Source organism: Cyprinus carpio, chromosome A9 (assembly GCF_018340385.1).
Source record: "Cyprinus carpio isolate SPL01 chromosome A9, ASM1834038v1, whole genome shotgun sequence".
Lineage (NCBI taxonomy): Eukaryota > Metazoa > Chordata > Actinopteri > Cypriniformes > Cyprinidae > Cyprinus > Cyprinus carpio.
The window spans coordinates 22,830,698-22,852,413 of NC_056580.1; the positions used below are offsets into that span (position 1 = coordinate 22,830,698).

Here is a 21,716-nt window from a genome sequence, read left to right on the forward strand (position 1 = left end):
GAACATGCTTATTGTAGTTATAGAAAAGAAATGTTACAGTAAAAAAACGTAATTTGGTTTCAAAAATAAAACATTCAATTTTCCTGTCAAAACGCTTGAATTTTTGAACCATTTTCGTCAAGAAAATTTACATTATATTAAAAATGGCAATATTTTCACAATAAAATTTTGTTAAATTACGTTTAAACTGTAAAGTAAAAACAGTAAAAAATTATTATTGTTTTTCTTTTTAAATAATACATGTAATTTATGGAATGGAAATTGTTAGAATGTGTAATGTGTGTGGATAGATAAATAAATATAAAAATAAATGTAAAAAATAAATAAATAAATAAATATATATATAAATAAATATACATAGAAAAAAAGGATTGATTATTAATTAATTTTTTTATAATTTTAAATACTTTTTTTTACACATATATGTATATATTTATTTTTTCCCATATTTATTTATTTCTTCTTTTATTTATTTATACATTTATTCATTTATACATTTATTTATTTGTACATTTATTTATTTTTACATTTATTTATTTCTACATTTATGTTTTTCTACATTTATTTATTTCTTCATTTATTTCTTCCTACGTTTCTTCCTGCGTAGGGTAATGAGGAGGGCGTGGTTTGCCTCAGACATAGCAATCGAGCTCAGAGTAAGCGAAGGCGAAGGGTTGAGGCCACAGTGACACCCTGTGGCGAAATACAATAAGTATCACTGACGTTGATACGGTCTGTGACTGCGAGGTATATGGTTAAAAATCTTACTGTGTGACATGGATATGCTCGTCTTTATTCCGGACATGGTCGTAGAACATCGTTTGGTCTGGATTTGTAAAATGTCCTGGGCTAACAAACATGAAACAGGGACTCTGAAACGGAAAGCGCCTTTTATTTTTTCCATTTTTCGGTCAAAACTCACGGAAAGGAAGCAGGGCACATAGGCTACAGTGAAGTCAACGCAAGCATATTGACCAATGCTTTTTGAAACGAGACCATTGCATTTGAATGTAGCCTAATTTCCAAAAACAATACTGACAGCAACAGCCTTATTAAATGTATGAACGTCACGTTAATCCACATCGATAAAATCAGTAAATTCAGTTAGAGGATAAGACTGTAGCCTATAGGGCAGTTAGCCTACCACTAAAATCCAACCAGATCTTCATCAGAGCCATCAATACAGAAGAGATCTTAATGCATTTACACAGCAATTAGCCTACAAGTGATCCAACAATATTTTGATGTGTGTTATGAATACATTTTGGATATTTATGTATTTAATGATGGATTAGAGTAAGTGATAGCCTAAGTTTAATATGAAACTAAAACAGACACCAGGTGGCTGAAAGTCACTGTCTTAATGAGTGAGTTCAATCCACTCGTTTGATACACCGAATCAAAAAAACAACTCGACGTGTTGAAGCGATTTGTTTCTGATCATTTATATTTAGGCCTATGCGTTATCTAAATAATTATAATAGACTAATAATAATAATAATAATAATAATAATAATAAATAAATGACCAAATGCTCAAAAAGTTGGCAGAGAGGGGTCATGTTCGGGGGAAACAACATAATTGTTGATATAGGCTATATTTTTCGGGGCCATGGGTTTAATGCGCAAAACCTGCGTGACCATATAGCAACTATTCAGAAATGGAAATAACGAATGCATTAATATTTTGTTTTGAATTTAAGAAAAGTCGATTGAATATTTACAGGTTTTTATCTCGTTATTATTTTCAGAATAGTAACGTCTTTGTAACCAACCACAGTGATCAAAAATCTCTATCTAATAGGCTACTTCAAAGATCAAATCAAATTATATATTGTAAAAGTTTGTACAAATGTATGTAGCCCAAAAACATAACAAAAAATAGTCTACATAACTTTTTAATTATTATTATTATCATTCTTTCTTTCTTTTTATTATTATTATTATTAGGCTATTGTTATCATCATCATGAGCAGCTGGCAAACCATAATGGAATCTATTTAAAGGGAATGATTGTGGTTGGGGAGTTTGGTCAAACTATTGCAGTGATAGCCTACTGCGAATATAGATGGTTTCAACGGCATCAACATAAACAAACGTTAATGCGCGTGAGCGCTTTTGTGGACCTAACTTAACTTCCAAATAGAATCAATAACAACAGTCAAGTCCCTCTAGAGTAGATATTTTTTGATAACAAACAAAATATGTTTGCTGCGTGGATCAGGCGGACTTAATGAATATGCAAATTCATTCTTTGCCAGCAGGAGATGTTTTAAAGCATAGACATAAAGCGTGAGGAATAGAGGTTTCCCCAGTAACAGCTGTAAACAAAGCAGAGCTGGTACGCTCATACGCTGCTATCAGGCATATAACATGCAAGTCCTACTTCAGAAATACAGCGATATAAAAACAACTGTGCCTCGTTTTGATATTTAAACATAAATGTAAGGAATTATTATTATTAAACGTGCAGTACGTTACGTAATGTTACGTTACTCATGTTTATTTAACGAAGCCTTTTTGAAAATCGAATCAGTTTTAAAATTGTGTCGAGTCTCCAAAAATAAATAAATGTATGGGAAACACATCCCGCAGCACAACCACCTGAGCCCAACTTCAGTCTACTCATCACCTTGGCTTTAACTGCGTTTGTAGATGGCACCGCAGCCAGACCGATATAACACAGGCCGGAAGTTAACTTAGGTCCAGGCGCGTGCGCCCGATGAAACTGTCTATAACGGGTTGAAATAAAAGACGGCGCCGTCCACAGAGACATTTCTATGTGCACTATTTCATCCGTGAAAACCTTAGTCCCCTGGCTATCATTTCAGAATCTGCAATTCAAAATAAATTTTGCCTACCACTGCAGCAAATTCAGCAGCTTTTAGATATTGTTGTTGGTCCGACTTTGTCAAGACAAACCCGACGGAACTCAGCCCCGAAATTCAACTGCTGTCGCTCTTCTCTTTCTTTACTTTCCGCTGTAGCTGTTGGGTCCGTGTATATTTTGGTCATTCGATTTTCTATTTAAAAATTAATAAAGATAAATGTTAAGAAACGGAAAACGAAAAATTAGTTAATACGAAAATTTTCGTATTTTTGTTTGTGGGTAAAAAATGAGATTATGCTTTAATATTTGTTTGAATGTGCGGGTGGCGCTGAAACGCCCCTTTCATCCCTTCTGTACCGCACCGACAAGCGGCAACCGCAAGCTCAGTTCATTCATTTTCACCAGGAGAGAAGCGGCAGACAGCAGAGTTTATTAATCCTGCGGATTCTTTGCTAGGGGTGCTTGCAAGCTTTATATATATTATATATATATATATATATATATATATATATATATATATTATATATATATATATATATATATATATATATATTATATATATATATATATTAATTCAAATGTCATTGAATAAATTAATTTCTGTTTATATAAAAAAAAAGGTAAAAAAAAAATATATATATATATATATTTTTTTTTTTTTTTTTTTTTTTTTGACCAAACAGAAATTAATTTATTCAATGACATTTGAATTTTACTGTAGGATCTACAATGGCATGAAATGTGCAGATTTTTAGCCTACTAATTTTAATCTATGCCTATTTAAGAAAAACCTCAGAACATGTTTTCATTTGCTATACAAACAACAGCAACTGAAGCTTTATCTTGTAGAGTGTAGTCTGCTGCACTTCTCCGATCGGCGGATCCCGATCCACAGCTTCCATCCCGATAACAGGAAAGAGCTTCAGCTCCGTCAGTTTGGGTCGTAAGACACCCTAAATAACATTAAAAACCTTAACAAAACTCAACAGGATTTGCTTTCTGCCATCTCGGGCTACATTAACTTCTTTCTGAAACGTCAGAAATGAACCAGGCTCATGCATCAGACGAACCATGTCTAGCTGGACATGTCTACTTTTAAAATAAGCCATTTAAATAGAATAACAATAATAATAATAATAATTTTATATTTAGGCCTATGTAATTTAAATGAAACCAACCAGAGGTGCAGTGTTTCCTGTCTGAACTCATTATCTGTAATTATGTCACACCATCACTATATTCAAAAGGTCATCTACAGAATTCGTGAATTCAGTTCATAATTCTAAGTAGCCTATAGCCTATAATTAAAACATTTTTAAAGTAGACTAATTATGGGGAAAACTTATTTTAATATACATTTTATTATAAATGTGGGGTTGGATTTTTCCCATTTTATTTTTTTTATGAATGGCCTAGAATAAAATAAGTAGGCAAAAAATTAGTAGCTAGGCCTATATTTTATTCCATGTCGTTGTAGATCACCGGCTAAAGTAAAATTCAATTGGTGTTTTATGAATAAAGTTGTCAAGTCTGCTTTGTCAATAATATGTAGCAGCCGGAAAAATATAATATTATTTTTTTTATTTTATTATTTATTTAATTAATTTATTATTATTATTATTATTATTATTATTATTATTATTTTATCTTGCAAGCACCACTAGCAAAGAATCCGCAGGATTAATAAACTCTGCTGGTTGCTGCTTGTCGGTGCGGTACAGAAGGGATGAAAGGGGCGTTTCAGCGCCGCCCACACATTCAAACAAATATTAAACATAATCTCATTTTTTTTACCCCCACAAACAAAAATACGTAAAAATCCAGCTACATTTTCTTTTTCCGTTTCTTAAACAAAACGAAAAATAGAAAAAACGAAAATCAAACCGTTTCTCATTTATCTTTATTTATTTATTTTTAAATAGAAAATCGAATGACCAAAATATACACGGACCCAACAGCTACAGCGGAAAGTAAAGAAAGAGAAGAGCGACAGCAGTTGAATTTCGGGGCTGAGCTCCGTCGGGTTTGTCTTGACAAAGTCGGAACAACAACAATATCTAAAAGCTGCTGAATTTGCTGCAGTGGCAGGCAAAATTTATTTTGAATTGCAGATTCTGAAATGATAGCCATGGGACTAAGGTTTTCACGGATGAAATAGTGCACATAGAAATGTCTCTGTGGACGGCGACGTCTTTTATTTCAACCGTCTATATTCGCAGTAGGCTATCACTGCAATAGTTTGACCAAACTCCCCACCACAATCATTCCCTTTAAATAGATTCCATTATGGTTTGCCAGCTGCTGCTGATGATGATGATAACAATAGCCTAATAATAATAATAATAAAAAGAAAGAAAGAATGATAATAATAATAATAATTAAATAAGTTATGTAGACTATTTTTTGTTATGTTTTTGGGCTACATAAATTTGTACAAACTTTTACAATATATAATTTGATTTGATCTTTGAAGTAGCCTATTAGATAGAGATTTTTGAGTCACTGTGGTTGGTTACAAAGACGTTACTATTCTGAAAATAATAACGAGATAAAACCTGTAAATATTCAATCGACTTTTCTTAAATTCAAAAAAAAAAAAAATTAATGCATTCGTTATTTCCATTTCTGAATAGTTGCTATATGGTCACGCAGGTTTGCGCATTAAACCCATGGCCCCGAAAAATATAGCCTATCAACAATTATGTTGTTCCCCCCCGAACATGACCCCTCTCTGCCAACTTTTTGAGCATTTGGTCATTTATTTATTTATTTATTATTATTATTATTATTATTATTATTATTATTATTATTATTATTATTAGTCTATTATAATTATTTAGATAACGCATAGGCCTAAATATAAATGATCAGAAACAAATCGCTTCAACACGTCGAGTTTGTTTTTTGATTCGGTGTATCAAACGAGTGGATTGAACTCACTCATTAAGACAGTGACTTTCTGCCACCTGGTGGTGTCTGTTTTAGTTTCATATTAAACGTAGGCTATCACTTCATTGATTCCATCATGTCATATTTATGTCTTCAAAATTGTAGGCGTAAGACACTTCATAATATTTGTATGCACTTGTAGGCTAATTGCTGTGTAAATGCATTAAGATCTCTTCTGTATTGATGGCTCTGATGAAGATCTGGTTGGATTTTAGTGGTAGGCTAACTGCCCTATAGGCTACAGTCTTATCCTCTAACTGAATTTATCGATGTGGATTAACGTGACGTTCATACATTTAATAAGGCTGTTGATGTCAGTATTGTTTTTGGAAATTAGGCTACATTCAAATGCAATGGTCTCGTTTCAAAAGCATTGGTCAATATGCTTGCGTTGACTTCACTGTAGCCTATGTGCCCTGCTTCCTTTCCGTGAGGTTTGACCGAAAAATGGAAAAAATAAAGCGCTTCCGTTTCAGAGTCCCTGTTTCATGTTTGTTAGCCCAGGTCATTTTACAAATCCAGACCAAACGATGTTCTACGACCATGTCCGGAATAAAGACGAGCATATCCATGTCACACAGTAAGATTTTTTAACCATATACCTCGCAGTCACAGACCGTATCAACGTCAGTGATACTTATTGTATTTCGCCACAGGGTGTCACTGTGGCCTCAACCCTTCGCCTTCGCTTACTCTGAGCTCGATTGCTATGTCTGAGGCAAACCACGCCCTCCTCATTACCCTACGCAGGAAGAAAATGTAGGAAGAAATAAATGAAGAAATAAATAAATGTAGAAAAACATAAATGTAGAAATAAATAAATGTAAAAATAAATAAATGTACAAATAAATAAATGTATAAATAAATAAAAGAAGAAATAAATAAATATGGAAAAAAATAAATATATACATAAATAAGGAAATAAATGTATAAATAATTATTTCTTTTCGTTTTTTTTGCTTTTCTACGTATATTTATTTATATATATATTTTATTATTTTTTTTCTTTTTTACATTTATTTGTGTATTTATTTATTCAAGATTGTAAAGCTGGTCTCCAGTCCATCAGGCATTCCATAGGTAATTATACTGCAAAACTAATAGGAAAAAGAATAGGAAAAGGAATCGACCTCGAGGTCATGAACGCATAAATTAACGTTTCTGCATTTGACTCTGAGAGCATAGGTCGTAATTTAGATATATTTTAAGACGGAAAAATCTTTGAAAGATTGCTATCAAAGAGCACAGCTCAGGTGTTAGACGGTGTTGTGTCATCTGTATTATCAGTATGTGTAACACCTTTCTTTTAATGCTATAAATGCAGTGAGTGGTGAGTTCATAAGTTTAATGAAATGCATGCGCCATTCTGGAGATGTGAGTCAGACTGTCAATATAAAATACCCTGTGAACACGCTTGAGATCATATAGGGGAGTTTCCCTTGTAGTTTTTTTTTCTGCAACGACGTTTCCGTGTTCTCGAAGTACTCAACATTTCCTTGAAGAACCCACCTGTTTACCCGTTCAGTCGTGATCGCTGGATAAGACAAGTTGACATTCATGCCCGAAAGGACTTCATTCATGAGAGGAAGCGGGACCGTACACGCACCTCCAGACTTCTAGGAGCATTTGAAGCGCCTCTCGCCGGTAGGGTCTGTAGTCTGAGCGCAAGGCTCTTGAGGAACTCAAAGCATCAGGTTTAGCAGGTGCATTGTGTGAACTTCTCGGGAGTGTCATTCTCGTAAGAGCAGCAGGTAAATCTTTGGACCTTAGTTTCGGTTTTAAGCAATTTTTACAAATGAATGCATTGGCATTTGTATTCGAGTTGTTTGTTAAAATGTGATTTCTAAACCGTATATGGAGAGTTGTAATATTTATGATGTTTATATGAAAGCTACTGTAGGGGAGATTGGGGAACTTTGTAACACATTGTCTTTTTTTTTTTACACTGTCTCAAACTTTAATATAATACTCCCATATGTGTCTAATACGCATTAAAATAGTTTGTAGACATATCAGACATAAAAACAGAGGTTTTACATTTTTTGAATGAATTTATTGTGGTGATCTTATTTCACAATGAAGTTCACAATCATGTTAGAATACACACACTGCATTCAAGGTCAGTTCAGTTCATGCATTCCCTTAGAAGTGAACCCTGTTGCTCTACACTTAATTTAACATTTAACATGTAGTAAACAACATATAGGAAATCATTTAATTTATAACAGCGAATAAAACAGGAACAGCAAATATATAAACACAGGCTACTACTGTATAATAATCTATTATGTTTCTAGAATTATTAGTAGATATTGTAGTTTTCTTTCATGCAGAAATAAATCACATGATGACAAATCAATTCATAAACCAGCTCTGAAATGTACTAGTTTTATTCTTTTTGTCATGTAAATCTCAATATCATTTTACAAAGAGTCTTACAACCTCTCCTGTCACCTCAAGATGATGATGGTCATGTTTGATAGTGGTTTCACCCTGTAGCTTGTTTCTTGGTTACACTATTGTTGTCAAAACATTGTTATTGTTATTGCTATATCTACAGTATAGTTTTCACGTATTTGATATATTGCAGAACATTTTTATTAATTGCATTTTGAACATTGCATTTTTCATCCCAGTGCCACTATGAGTCAATGGAAACAAATCCAGCAACTGGATATTAAGTTCCTTGAACAGGTGGACTATTTTTATGATGACAACTTTCCAATGGAGCTGAGGCAGGTGCTGGCCAACTGGATTGAAACCCAGGACTGGTACGTGGCTCAGAATTTGTATTTTCAATGTTTATTAAATCGCATTTCGAATTTCCGGCTTGATGAAAACACAAAACAACCACCCTAAAATATTCTGTAGTTCATAATATGAATTATGCATTTGTAACGCAACTCCAATGCGTAAGGGAATGCATCTTTCTGAAGCATTTTTGTCTTTATCACCTCAGGGAAACAGCTTCAAACCATGAATCTATGGCTACTGTACTCTTCAATAACTTCCTCATTCAACTGGAGAGGCAGTGTTCTCAGGAGCAGAACTTTCTTCACAGACACAACCTAAAGAGAATATTTCATCAAATACAGGTAACAGACACACACTGCCCTCCTGTTACTTACACATGTGTGGTGCGTGAGTGCCATATCCACATTGTAAAAAATGATGTTTCAGCAGCAAAGATTACTGGAGTACATTTTACAAGAAAATACTATTTCAGACTTTATACGTCAATATTTCATGTTTAATTCAGTGTGTCACTTGCCATAATTAATTGTGAATTTTGCTAGCAATTTCTGAGTGAAAATGGTTTCTACACCAAATTCTTTCAGTGTAGTTATGAAAACATTTTTCTCGCACACTGAATGAATGTTGCCTATCAGAAGCATAGTTTCATTTAGTGATGCCTCCATGCCTATATTTACACACTCTCTGAAACAAGAAGTGAGAGGAAAGTGAACAACTTGTGAACAAACCTGTGACTATTTATTCAACAAATGCATGCTCTTATTTTCTATGATCAGTTATCAGGAAATTATCTAATAGTCAGTTTTGAGATTTACCAGTCAACTAGTAATAGTCAACAAGCTAATTACATAGAATCTCTGTTGTGATTCATAACTCTGTGACAACAATGTCAATTATTTTAAGTGCGTATTCAGTTGTCAACGGAAGCTTGTGTACTCAGGTGTGGTTTTGCTAACTTATCAATGACTTCAGTGGAAACAGTCCTAACCTATATTTAGTTCACTTACCTCAAATATAGTTTACCACATTTAGTAAGTAAGAATATTTATCAGCAGTCTATAAGCAATGGCTGCCATGTACACTATTGTAACATACCATTTTGATCTGTAGTTACAGTAGTGTGCATTCCTACAGTCTCGAAAATGTTTCTATAGTAGGTGGACAACAAGAAAATACGAATCCAGGATGTCGAAGAATCTAAATTCACTGACTCGCAAAACTCTCGATGTAGTTTCAGACTGCTGAACACATTTCTTTTATTTATGCATTATTTTCATGAGTAGGTGCTGTGGGGATTTCTCACTAGATCAATGTGAGAAAAAAAAAAAAACTTCCACAGAAGAATCAAATGTCAGGGGTTTCGCTTGTTTAAAAAAAATACATCTGTCTGTAGCTGGTGTTGTATGCCACCCACAAAAAAACAAAATGACAGAGCACAGCATGGGGGAAACCATTTTTTTATTTTTCACATTGACTGTATTTAGGACAGCTGCAAAACAATTATTTTCGTTCTTGAATCATTTATTTTGTTCTGAAAAGCCTCTGGAAATATCAGTCAATATTGCATGAAAAAAAATAAACGCTTAGACGAACCGCCCACAATATTGTTTTGTCTAACATTAAAGTTCAAATGAACTTAACAGATGATTGTTGTTTTCTGTAACTTCTAACAAATGTCATAAACTCCTGAAGGAATATCAAAACCTCGATCTCTGTGCACTCAAAAATGATAGTGCACTCTCCTAAAACCCAAATGCATGATTATATACTTTCAAATCATATTTGTATGATCGTTATATGATTTCAAATCAAACATGGGGCATTTAGACATGTTGCATCAGGTTGGACATTAATTATAACATAAAACGTCATTGTTTTTGCACTTTGTGAATAAATGTCATTGACATCAAACTTTAAGTTTTTTTGCTACATTTTAAGGTTTGCATGAACTAATCCTTTGTGAAAACAAAACAGATCTACAAAACTTAATGCGTGAGATTTTAACCATAAAGTGTTTCATTTACGTCAATAGTATATATAATATTTGTTTGAACTTTCACTTTACAAGGTTACTTCACTCCTTGTAATGCCACATTCCTCGTGAAGCATGTTTCCTGTAAATGGTGATGAGTTTTTACTTGTCAGGCAAATTTCTAATTTCCAGGTATTTTCACTGTGTGTATACATAATACATGTGTTTATATATATATATATATATATATATATATATATATATATATATATATATATATATATATATATATATATATATATATATAATGAAACAATAAGCATACAGACAAGGAGTGTAAGATAAAACATTCACATTAGCAAATTATGCTGTAGATCTTATTTTCAAAGTTCTAAATTCTAAGTTCAAAGATCTTAAATTTTCAAAGTTCTATTGATTGCAAACCTTTGCAGTAAACCTCATTGGATACCAATTCCACTCCTTTTCCTTACTTGGAGTTAGATTCCCCTTCTTTTCACCCATATTGCAAAACAACCTTCAAGCTGAACAGATATTCATTTATTTTCACCAGTGTACTTTGAGGTGTGACTAGATATTGCTGGTCTCACGTCAGTCAGTAATTGCTGTTGCGTAACTCTTTCAGGGAAAATACAAGGCGAATCCTCTGCACATGGCCACTGTCATCTGTAACTGCCTGAGGGAAGAAAGACGCATCTTATCTACAGCCAGCATGGAGGAACAGGTACTGCCAAGACAAACAGCATGCAAAAACCACATATACCCCATGCAACCATGTTGTTAACCAAGCTTCAGAGATTTGCAGCATACTTACATATTACAGTATACCAGTGTGGGATCCAAAAGGTGCTTCAGTCTGACCTAGTTAACATGGCCAATATTACAAATGCACTTACTCTATTTGTGACCTAGAACAATACATATTTGATTTATTTCATGTTGTGATGCTTAGGATGTATACATTTACTTTACATTTAAATCTTCTGTTTTCCATGTTTCCATTTTATTAATGGCAGGGGCCACTGGAGAAGTCAATGCAAAGCTCAGCTGCCTTGGAGAAGCAGAAAGTTCTTGACAACAAAGTGGCAATCATAAGAAGCAGCGTTCAGGTAATTTACCTACAGTATTGCTTTCCGTTATCACAGCTTTGGGGGTTTAGATATATGAAAAAATCCAGTGTGTCATTATTTCGACATGCTTTTTTTCAGATGCTGGACCAGGCTGTGAAGTATCTTGAGGACATGCAGGACGATTTTGACTTTCGCTACAAAACACTCCAACTTCGAGGTGAGCCTTTAACATCCGGCAAAAATGTCACCCTCCTATCGTCTTTACGACATAATAAAGCAAATAATTTAATATGGACATATAAAAGAGGGTTTTTGATATAAAGATACATCTTCCTCTGATATCCTGTAGATCCAGTTGAGAGAAATTCTTTGTCCATGAAGCAAGAAGTCACTACACTTCAGGAAATACTGAATCGCCTGGATTTCAAAAGAAAGGCAAGTGTATCTTTACTCTGACAGAACTCTTTTTTTTAATAGTTGTGCTTCACAACCATTTCCTTTTCTTCTTGTTTGTAAAAGGTTTTGTTTACTTAGATTTTATTATATTTTTTGAACTACCCTGGGAACTTCCTGCCTCAGACGAGTGGCTTTGAGTGGTTTTCACACATCTTTGGTACATTTTGCTCAGGTGTGTGGTGCCACTATATATGTTGTTGTCGGCAGGTCATTGTTAACCACTATGTTTGCACTTTGTTTTACCTTTGCAGGAGATTTTGTCAAAGATTGCAGATGTTATAAAGGAAATTGATGCCCTGATTTCCTCCCAGCTCAACCCTGAGCTTAAGGAATGGAAACGGAGGCAACAGATCGCCTGCATCGGAGGACCGGTTCTGATAGGACTGGACCAGCTCCAGAACTGGTATAACCATTCATAACATAAAGAAATAGAATAAAAATAAAAATATATACAATTTAAGTAATGCTGTTTAATATAGATTATTGTTTTAAATGTTGTCATACTAATAAGACTGTCACAATGCTCACAGCAAAGACAAGAAGCAGGAAAAAATGTGTGATGTACACTACTGTTAAAAAGTGTGGGGCCAGTTTGATTTTTTTTAAAGAAATTAATACTTTTATTCAGCAATGATACATTAAATTGTTCTAAAGTGACAGTAAAAACTCCATCTGAGATTCATCAGAGAATCCTAACAAATGTAAAAATAGCTTTCAACATTGAAACAATACATTTTTCTTGAGCACCAAATCTTAGAATGATTTCTGAAGGATCATGTGACACTGAAGACTGGAGTAATGGAACAATTTAAAAATATATCAAAATAGAAAACGGAACTGTAATAATATTTCACAATATTACTATTTTATATTACTGTATTTTTGGACAAATAAATGCAGACCTGGTGAGCATAAAAGACTTCTTTCAAAAACATTTTAAAAATGTTACCGACCCCAAAGCTTTGAAGGGTGTAGGTCGTTCTAGGTTGTTGCTAATGCTTTCTGAATGGTTGCTAGGCAGTTGCTAGGATCTCCTGTCTGATTTTGAGGTTGCAAGGGTATTGTTATTGTGAGGGATTGGTCTTGTTTGATTTGAATTTGAATCAAGCCTAATTTTTGTGTGAAATCACTTTTATAGGTTTACCCTGACAGCCCAGAGTCTTTTCCAGATTAAAAGACAGCTAGACAAACTGGGTGAGCTGATCCTGAAAGTCACTTACGAGAGTGATCCAATCCCTCTCCAGAGACCTCAGATGGAGGAGCAAGTCAAATACCTCATCTATCATCTCATTAAAAGGTAACATTTAGGGATTTCATGTGGTTTGTGAACAATAAAGGCACAACAGTTCACTTTGTGTGGCTTTAAGTGCCGTAAATACATGAAACTCAAAGAATGCAACACAATATAAAGGCTGTGCTGGGTGACCAGGAAACCTGGATAATCTGTCTTGGTCATGTTTGCAGCTCATTTGTGGTGGAGAAGCAGCCCTGCATGCCTACACATCCCCAGAAACCTCTAATCATCAAAACACAGGTGCAGTTTACCACCAAGGTCAGGTATGAACCACAGCCTCCACCAAACTCTTCATGTAAACAACTCTGATTTCACAAGGAGTTGACTGCCTTTAGTCGAACACAAATATTGCCCATTTAATTTCACTTTTTCTTTTCAGATTACTGGTCAAGTTACCTGAGGTGGATTATCAACTCAAAGTCAAGACAACATTTGATAAGTATGTTCCCTGAGTTATGTCTACGTTTCATCTTTATAACCTGGGTCATTCTTGTTATGCAATACATTTGCAATAGTTACAATAGTGTGCAATACATAAACTTATTAACTTATTAAAAAGAAATATGCTTGTGATGTAAAAAAGCAGACTTAAAGAAGTATGATCTGATTGTTAAAACATTAATTATAACTTCTTTACTTACAAAATGACAAATTTTTAAATGTGTGTATCATAACAAGATGAAAAAAGATAAGTTAATACTGATATTTAAAAAAAAAAATGTAATGTCTAGATATTATACAGATTATTATTATTATTATTATTATTAGACAAAGATAAACAAACTAAAGCCACAATACACCACCTAATATTCATCTTAATATTTACTGATGTTGTGCTGTTGTTTTCCTACCACACATGATGTCACTTCCTGGAAGATAATGTAATTTCAATTTATTATATATCTTGTTGTTGTCTTATTTTCGTTAAATAATATTGAGTCCAAGTTTTGACTCAGTTGTTGATGAAGCTATATTGAATCTATGTTGAGACCAATTAAGTGATATTACAGGGAAAATCTGTAAAAATCTACAAACTGATTAGTACCAAAACAATATTCCTACAACAATATGCTTTGTTTACCTCATTTTGATTATTATAAATAAATAAATAAATAAATAAACAAACAACTGTAATATTTCTTAGACATCAATGCAATATGCATTCAATCTTAATTAACAGTAGTAAAATTATTGAAAATTATTTTCCTAAAATAATAATCTCTAATATGAATTCCATCTTCCATGTATTATGGCATTCATGATAGGGACATGAAAGCATTGCACAGTAGGAATGACCCAACTATGATTATGGCTATAATAATTAATATCATTCTCACATTTATATGCAAACTTTTGTTTTCACTGTTCACAAGCCATGTGAGCAATGTTAGTGTCACAGGTGCATTAAGCCCAACATGACCGTGTTTTTCTACTCTTTTCTATTTTTGTGTGTGCAGAGACCTTCCACCAGGCAAAGTGTGAGTGCACTCAACCTCAAACAGAAGAACCAACTTCCTGTTGTTTATTTAGGCCAAATCTCAATATGAGTTTTTCAGCTAAGTGTGTGGGGGAGGGGGACAGCAGTGTTTTACGTGCTAAATTCTATTCAACATAGCAGGTTACTGTAATTTACAGTACAGTGGAAGTTGTGACTAAACAGGAAATATCAAAACTAACATTGCTGATATTTCCTTGTAGGAACAGACAGTTCTTCATCCTCACCCACAACACCAAAGTGATGGACGTTGAGGAGTCTACTGGATGTCTTTCTGTAGAATTCAGGCATCTGGTACTTCACTCTGAATTCTAGCACATGAATCAAGACCAATACTGTTGCTAAGGCTTTGGTGTTAAATATATTTAAAAGAGCTCTCCCACTGTAGGAAAATTAATTAGTCATTATTTACTCACCCTCATGTTGCTCCAAACCCACATTCTGTTATTTTTCCATGGAACATGAAAGGAAAAAATGTAAAGATTTTTTCCAATACAAGGACAGTTGGTAGTGACCATGACTCCAAAAAGTGAAAAACTTTTTTTTTTTTTTTGTACTTTTTTAACTCTTTATCTCACATAAAGTTATTTAATGTCAGAAGACTTGGAATATTTTAGTATTGTGTGTGTGTGTGTGTGTGTGTGTGTGTGTGTGTGTGTGTGTGTGTGTGTGTGTGTGTGTGTGTTTGTGTGTGAGAACTATAAACTGTTGTTAGAATAAGCTGTGTGAAAATGAACATGAGGGTGAGTAAAAAACATTTTCATTCTTTGGTGAACTATCCCTTAAAGAGAGGGAAGCTATTTTATGAAATCGTTGTGTTTTGCAGCAGCTGAAAGAGAGAAAGTGTCCTACTGGAGGAAAAGGAAATGAGGTAAGACTGTATTATTTCTAATATCTGCTGCTTACTTTACAGGTGTATCTCCTCTAGTGGCCCATCTTTAAATTTTAAAAGGCCTCCATCATGGCTTGAGCCTGTTTACGTGATAGTATTTTTGCCATGTTGTATGTTGCCATGTCAGTGTGGAATACATCATCTTGCCAACAGAGGGCAGCCTCACACAGTATATGCTTGATTTGGCATTTACATGTGATCAGAATGTGTCTCTCTATTGCAGGGTCCCCTGTCAGTAACAGAGGAGTTACACTCTCTTAATTTTGAGGCCATGCTGATGTTACAGGGCCTGGATATAGATCTTGAGGTAAGTTTTATTGTTTGATATATATCTCAAATACTGTATACTAATTGCCATATGTGACCATATATAATCAAAAGCAAATTTAAAGCTTCATTGAAAATTCATAAATATTTTTGTCTGTAATGTGTGTGTGTGTGTGTGTGTGTATATATATAAACATTACAGATGATTTTCAATGCAGCTTTAAATTACTGATCATTACCGTTTCTGTGCAGACTTGCTCCCTGCCCCTGGTGGTCATCTCAAATGTCAGTCAGCTCCCAGGGGGCTGGGCCTCCGTCATGTGGTACAACCTTCTAACTGACGACCCCAAGGTGAGCTTCAGACGCAGATGCAAAGAATGGATGTCTAGCTTATAGTATCTTGTTTATAGTTTGCAGCACTTGGTAGAAACATGCTTAAAGGTGCTGTATGTAAGATTTTGACACTACTAAAGCATACAAATATCATAATATGTTTGCAGATATTTAAGAAACATACTAAGTTAACATACTTGCTTATCTGAAAAACAATGCTACAGTCAGTTGTTCTCCTTTGAAATTGTGCGTCCGGGCCAGAATGTCAATCTTTATTTTGGTTTGTGAAACCTGCCCACTGCCAGTTTGCCCAATTGTAATTTTAGCACACCGGGTTGCCAGCTGGCGGAAAACACAGCGTATTTCATTTTATTAATCGTCAAGTGCGCTCGTTCCTGTTTGTGTGGTCAATCTGGCAACCTGCGTGTGTGTCAAGTCTAAGGAGGAGGGGGTGGGTGAAAAACCCTCTCCAATATTTTGAATTTGGACTGCAATACCTCGTTCAATCACTCGGTGTGAACCCTACAGATCTCCTCATGTATTATATGACTAAAATAACTAGAGGTGGCAAGCTTGTCATACAGTATTATTTGCACTTCTCTGATATGTTTAGAACCTTGGATTCTTCAGTAACCCTTTGCGGGCAAGTTGGAGTCAACTCTCAGAGGTACTTAGCTGGCAGTTCTCAAGTTTTGCAGGCCGAGGACTCAACAAGGAGCAGCTTAACATGCTGGGAGATAAACTCCTGGGTATGTTTTCTATACACTTGTTGGCTTATGTGACATTAAAGAATATTTCTATGATTGTCTGCTGCATTACACTGTATGTTTGATTTTCTCTAATGTTGTTTCATAGACATGTAGAAAGCACAGTTTTTGTGAACATATTTGGCCTCCAGCTAAACAATGTTTTCTAATTGTTTCTGGGTCAACATGCTTCTTATAATGACTGCCAGGTTTCTTGGTCCAAGTTCTGGAAGGTAAAACTGAATAAATATTATATGCTCTTGCTATACTTGAACTGTAACAGTTTAAATCCAATATGTTTTTTTTTTTCTGTTGCTGTCAGGAAAACATTCCTGGCAAGTCATTTAGTTTTTGGCTGTGGCTGGACTCGATCCTGGACCTTATTAAGAAACATTTACTTCCTGTTTGGATTGATGGGTCAGTGGCCTTGTCATGGCATTCAGATGCATGATAAATATAAATAATAAAATATTAGCTCTGTTATTCTGATAAGCATGTAATAAAAAAGCATGTAGTCTATTTTTATTAGGTGTTTTATCAGAGTTTTATCAGTATATTTATCAGTATATTTATAATTGAGATTTCTCTTGATCTGCTTTCTGCTTCTCAATGGATTCTGCTATTTTTTGGTTCTCAGTTACATAATGGGATTTGTGAGTAAAGAGATGGAGCGCGCCTTGCTGAAGGAAAAGGAGCCAGGGACATTCCTGCTACGCTTTAGTGAAAGTCACCTTGGAGGAATCACCTTCACCTGGGTTGAGCAGGATGAAAATGGTTTGTCTTCTATATGTTATCAGGTTTTAAAGGAATAGTTCACCAAAAAAATGAAAATTTGCTGAAAATATACTCACCCTTAGGCTGTCCAGTACTGTATGTAGATATGTTTATTTTCCATCAGAACAGATTTGGAGAAATTTAGCACTACTTTCTCACCAATGGATCCTTTTCAGCAAACGGGTGCCGTCAGAATGAGAGTCCAAGCAGCTGATAAAAACATCCCAGTAATCCACACAGCTCCAGTCCAGTGAATTAATGTCTTGTGAAGTGAAAATCTACATGTTTTAACCCTCTGGTATTGTTCATTTGAGGGTCACACTTGTGTTGTTCACGGTCGAAAGTGACCGAACACCTGAAATGTAACTTTTTTTTTTTAATTTTCAGTAAAATCAATGTAATATATTTTGCTTCAATAATATTTTTTTCTTTTTTATTTCATATTTTGAGAGAATTTAATTTACATTAATTAATATTTATGCAATAATTATGATAAAAAAAACAAATTCTCATAGAAATAATACAAAAAAAAATAATATTTTATATTACTTATTAATTATGGAAGTATTTCGTGATAAAATGGAGACAATGCCTTAAAATCCAATTTTTGAAGGCAGATTAGTGACATCTGGTGGGAGAAAAAAATCATTTGAAATTCCATGGTTTAGTCACTAGATTCTTATATAGCTCTATGGAAAAAGGCTTATAAATGTTTTTAGACATAAATACTTATTTTAATTTTATTAATAAATTCATCAAGACAGTTTTAACGTCAAACCGTTGCTTCTGGTCAAAATACAAGTCCATAATCCTTAATAACACATCCTCCAGTATGAAAGTCTGTCTGTTGTCAGTCTGTAAAGTCCCTGTTGTTTTTCACTGACATAGTTGTTTAGAACTCTTTTTGGCTTTTTTCACTTGTACAAGATGACTTATTTTCACTGGAGGAAGCATTATTATTTATTTTTTTCACTTTCAATTTTCACTTCACTTTATTATGGATAGAGGAGTCATATTTAAGTGGGAAGCAGCATCTTAATGATAGATTTGTTTCATGCAACAAACATGCAGCTTTTCACTTCATAAAACATTAATTAATGGACTGGAGTTGTGTGGCTAACTTTTGGATTATTGTGATGTTTTTATCAGCTTTATGGACTCTCATTCTTACGGCACCAATTCACTGCAGAAATTAATGCTAAGTTTCTTCAAATCTGTTCCAATGAAGAAACAAACTCATCTACATCTTGGATGGCTTGAGGGTGGGAATATTTTCTGGGTGAACTATTCCTTTAAGAATAATATTCCCAGTACAGTCTGTAATGTTGGAGACATTATGTTACAGGTGTCCAATTGTAAAACAAAGATAACAACATAAGAATCCTAACAAGTTCTTCTATCCAGTCAATGGTTGAAATATTCTGAAAGCACACACATGTTAAAGGTTTTAAAGTTAAGGAACTCTTCCCAGGTTAAGCAATTACTGTAATTTCCACACTTGGCAAGACCATACAATGTCTTGTATTTGCTGAGGGAAATTCCACCCTGGAGATGTTCCAAAATTTAGCAGGTGCCGTTTATCCTTTTATAGAAAACATTTTTTTGTTTCCTTATTTTCAGTGTGCATTGGAGAGTTTAATTGTTCAGATTGAATAATGCCTGAGGAAAAAATATGTTCTTATGCCTGGCTGTTTTGGTGCTCAGTGCATTTTTTTCATTTGTCTTTATTGTAGTAAATATGTTACTAAATAATCTTAAGCACATGTATTCTACCTACAGGAGACCCAAAGTTCATCTCTGTAGAGCCGTACACGAAAAACCGTCTCAACGCCTTGCCCATTGCTGATATAATACGGGACTATAAAGTCATTGCAGATGGTGTTGTCCCAGAGAATCCTCTGAAGTTCCTTTATCCTGACATCCCGAAGGATGAGGCTTTTGGGAAACATTATAACAGCCAGCAAAACAAAGGTTAGATGTCTATAAATGTATCTGATTTTTAATATTTTAGCTGTGCCCCATATGTTGTTTACACACCTGTTACTTTTTGTCCATTACAAAAAAAATTCAAATTGACACCCAAGAAATGGCAGGAAGGCATGTACATCGTCATTTCCCATTATCTCAGTTTTTAAATGTATTGTATTGTTCACTCTATTCGTCATGCTCAACCATCATGTTGCCAAACTTATTCAAAAAAAATGAATGTATCTATATTAACAATACAAAATTTCTTAAGGTTAAGCACCTCTTTTCATTGATGATCATTATTATTATTATTATTATTATTTTTTTTTAGAGTTTCAGGCCATACTTTTTATTTATTTATTTTATTTTATTTTATTATTTTTTTTTTGGGGGGGGGGTTGCAGAATTATAAATATCATATGCTAAAATGCTTTGTTGTTGTTGTTTTTTGTCTTTCACAGTTTGCCCTTACATTCAGACACAGTTAGTTCCGATTTCCCATCGGAAGTGAGTATTTTAATTCCTTTCACAACAAGATTTAATTTTGTAATTTGTTTCTTCCCTGTGTTGCATGACTGTATGAACTGATTGTGAACTAAAAAAAAAAAATCTCTCTTCAATGTCCTCAATTCTCAGTGGTCCAGTCCAAAATGCATGTTCCTCTCCTGAACCCCCCATGTCTCCTGGAATGTTTGAAATTATCACCCAGCACCTCAGTCCCTTTGAGTTTGAAAGCGCTGTAAGTAACATTTTTAACATATTTTAAAGCTTGCTATGATGCTGTCATGTGATGATCGTCCATCATGATTTGAGAATAATCCAAAGAGCATATTATATTTTATTAAAAGCAAGAACATCTGACTTGAGTTAACATGGTCAGTGTCCAGAAACTGACATGACAATTTTTTTTTCTTGTTTACTTTGCAGATGAGTTCACCCTAGAAAGGGCAACAGCCACATTTCGTTTGGATCCAAGATTATAGATGCGTTCAAAGATTCTCATCTCTTTATTTTAGCTTCTTTTGTTGTTCTTCACTTTTCTGGCTCTATGCCACTACAGTGGATCATGTCATTTTCATTTGCTGACAGAGAGTGTATATTCAAAAATACTGTCAGTTTGAAGATGTATCATATGTATTATTAATGTCATAATTCTAAATTGCAGCAATTTATTTCTTATTTACAATATATGACTAGTCTCAACTACCTGTAAAATTCAGATTTGACCAAACCTTAATCTGCCTTAATTTTATAACCATTTTACTGTTTATGTATATATAAAAATTATTCTTTTTTAAATAAAGAATTTCATGGTTTATCTATGGTATTAGTAGTAGTAGTAGTAGTAATACAATAGTAATGTGCACTCTTAAAATACAATGCAATATATTGGCACACTGAGTTGGAATTGTGGTTGTTCACATTATGAGGATGGAAATGTTGTTGAGTGGGCGGCAGCCAGCATGTTACATGTAACATGGGAGAAGTTTTCACCCACATTTTTCCTGTCAGCATATGTGAAGTGTTTGCATAGTAGAATCCAGTAATTTAGAGCTAGAAGTAGGAATCTAATCATGATTTCCTTTATAGTATGTAGATATTAACCTTTATAAACAGAAAACTTCCATTAAAGTCTGTGATCAGATGCACTATGTGCCTGCAATATGATTTATATTGATTAAACATCTATTTTTTAGACACCTGTCTGAAAACACTTTTAGACATCACTTGATATTTTTGAGTTGCAAATATGGCATGCAAAATATGAAATATGAGTAAGTCTTTTGCATTTCTGCAACTAAGAATGATAACAATTTGACATCTACTTCATTCACTTTGGTTTGTCATGCTGGTGTGTGGAAAAAAATACTGATGTCAGAATGTCATCAAACAAAACTG

The 21,716-nt window shown here is 34.0% G+C and overlaps 1 protein-coding gene across 2 annotated transcripts; it reads left to right on the forward strand.

The window, feature by feature from the left end:
• The first annotated feature begins 179 nt into the window (after positions 1-179).
• stat4 (signal transducer and activator of transcription 4) lies at positions 180-21,466 on the forward strand. 2 transcript variants are annotated; one of them, XM_042764177.1, is made up of 25 exons: positions 180-242; positions 6,859-7,529; positions 8,415-8,549; positions 8,738-8,873; positions 11,148-11,246; positions 11,539-11,631; positions 11,731-11,809; positions 11,942-12,027; positions 12,300-12,451; positions 13,187-13,345; positions 13,513-13,605; positions 13,722-13,781; positions 14,800-14,820; positions 15,041-15,131; positions 15,667-15,708; positions 15,953-16,036; positions 16,249-16,347; positions 16,943-17,078; positions 17,256-17,308; positions 17,398-17,492; positions 17,713-17,849; positions 19,629-19,820; positions 20,279-20,324; positions 20,454-20,556; positions 20,745-21,466. In XM_042764177.1, exons 3-25 carry the CDS (start codon positions 8,422-8,424, stop codon positions 20,757-20,759), a joined length of 2,199 nt encoding a protein of 732 aa, XP_042620111.1. In that variant the 5' UTR covers positions 180-242; positions 6,859-7,529; positions 8,415-8,421; the 3' UTR covers positions 20,760-21,466. The 2 variants fall into 2 exon arrangements, with proteins under 2 accessions (XP_042620111.1, XP_042620110.1); XM_042764176.1 differs by having other exon boundaries at positions 181-242; positions 15,664-15,708.
• The last annotated feature ends 250 nt before the right edge of the window (positions 21,467-21,716 follow it).

Excerpts from the sequence above, each read along its gene's own strand:
- stat4 (XM_042764176.1), top strand. The coding sequence starts at position 8,422 with ATGAGTCAATGGAAACAAATCCAGCAACTGGATATTAAGTTCCTTGAA. Across the intron at positions 13,606-13,721 it reads CAGTTTACCACCAAGGTCAG|ATTACTGGTCAAGTTACCTG; the intron begins GTATGAACCACA and ends TTTTCTTTTCAG. Across the intron at positions 14,821-15,040 it reads GACCTTCCACCAGGCAAAGT|GAACAGACAGTTCTTCATCC; the intron begins GTGAGTGCACTC and ends ATTTCCTTGTAG.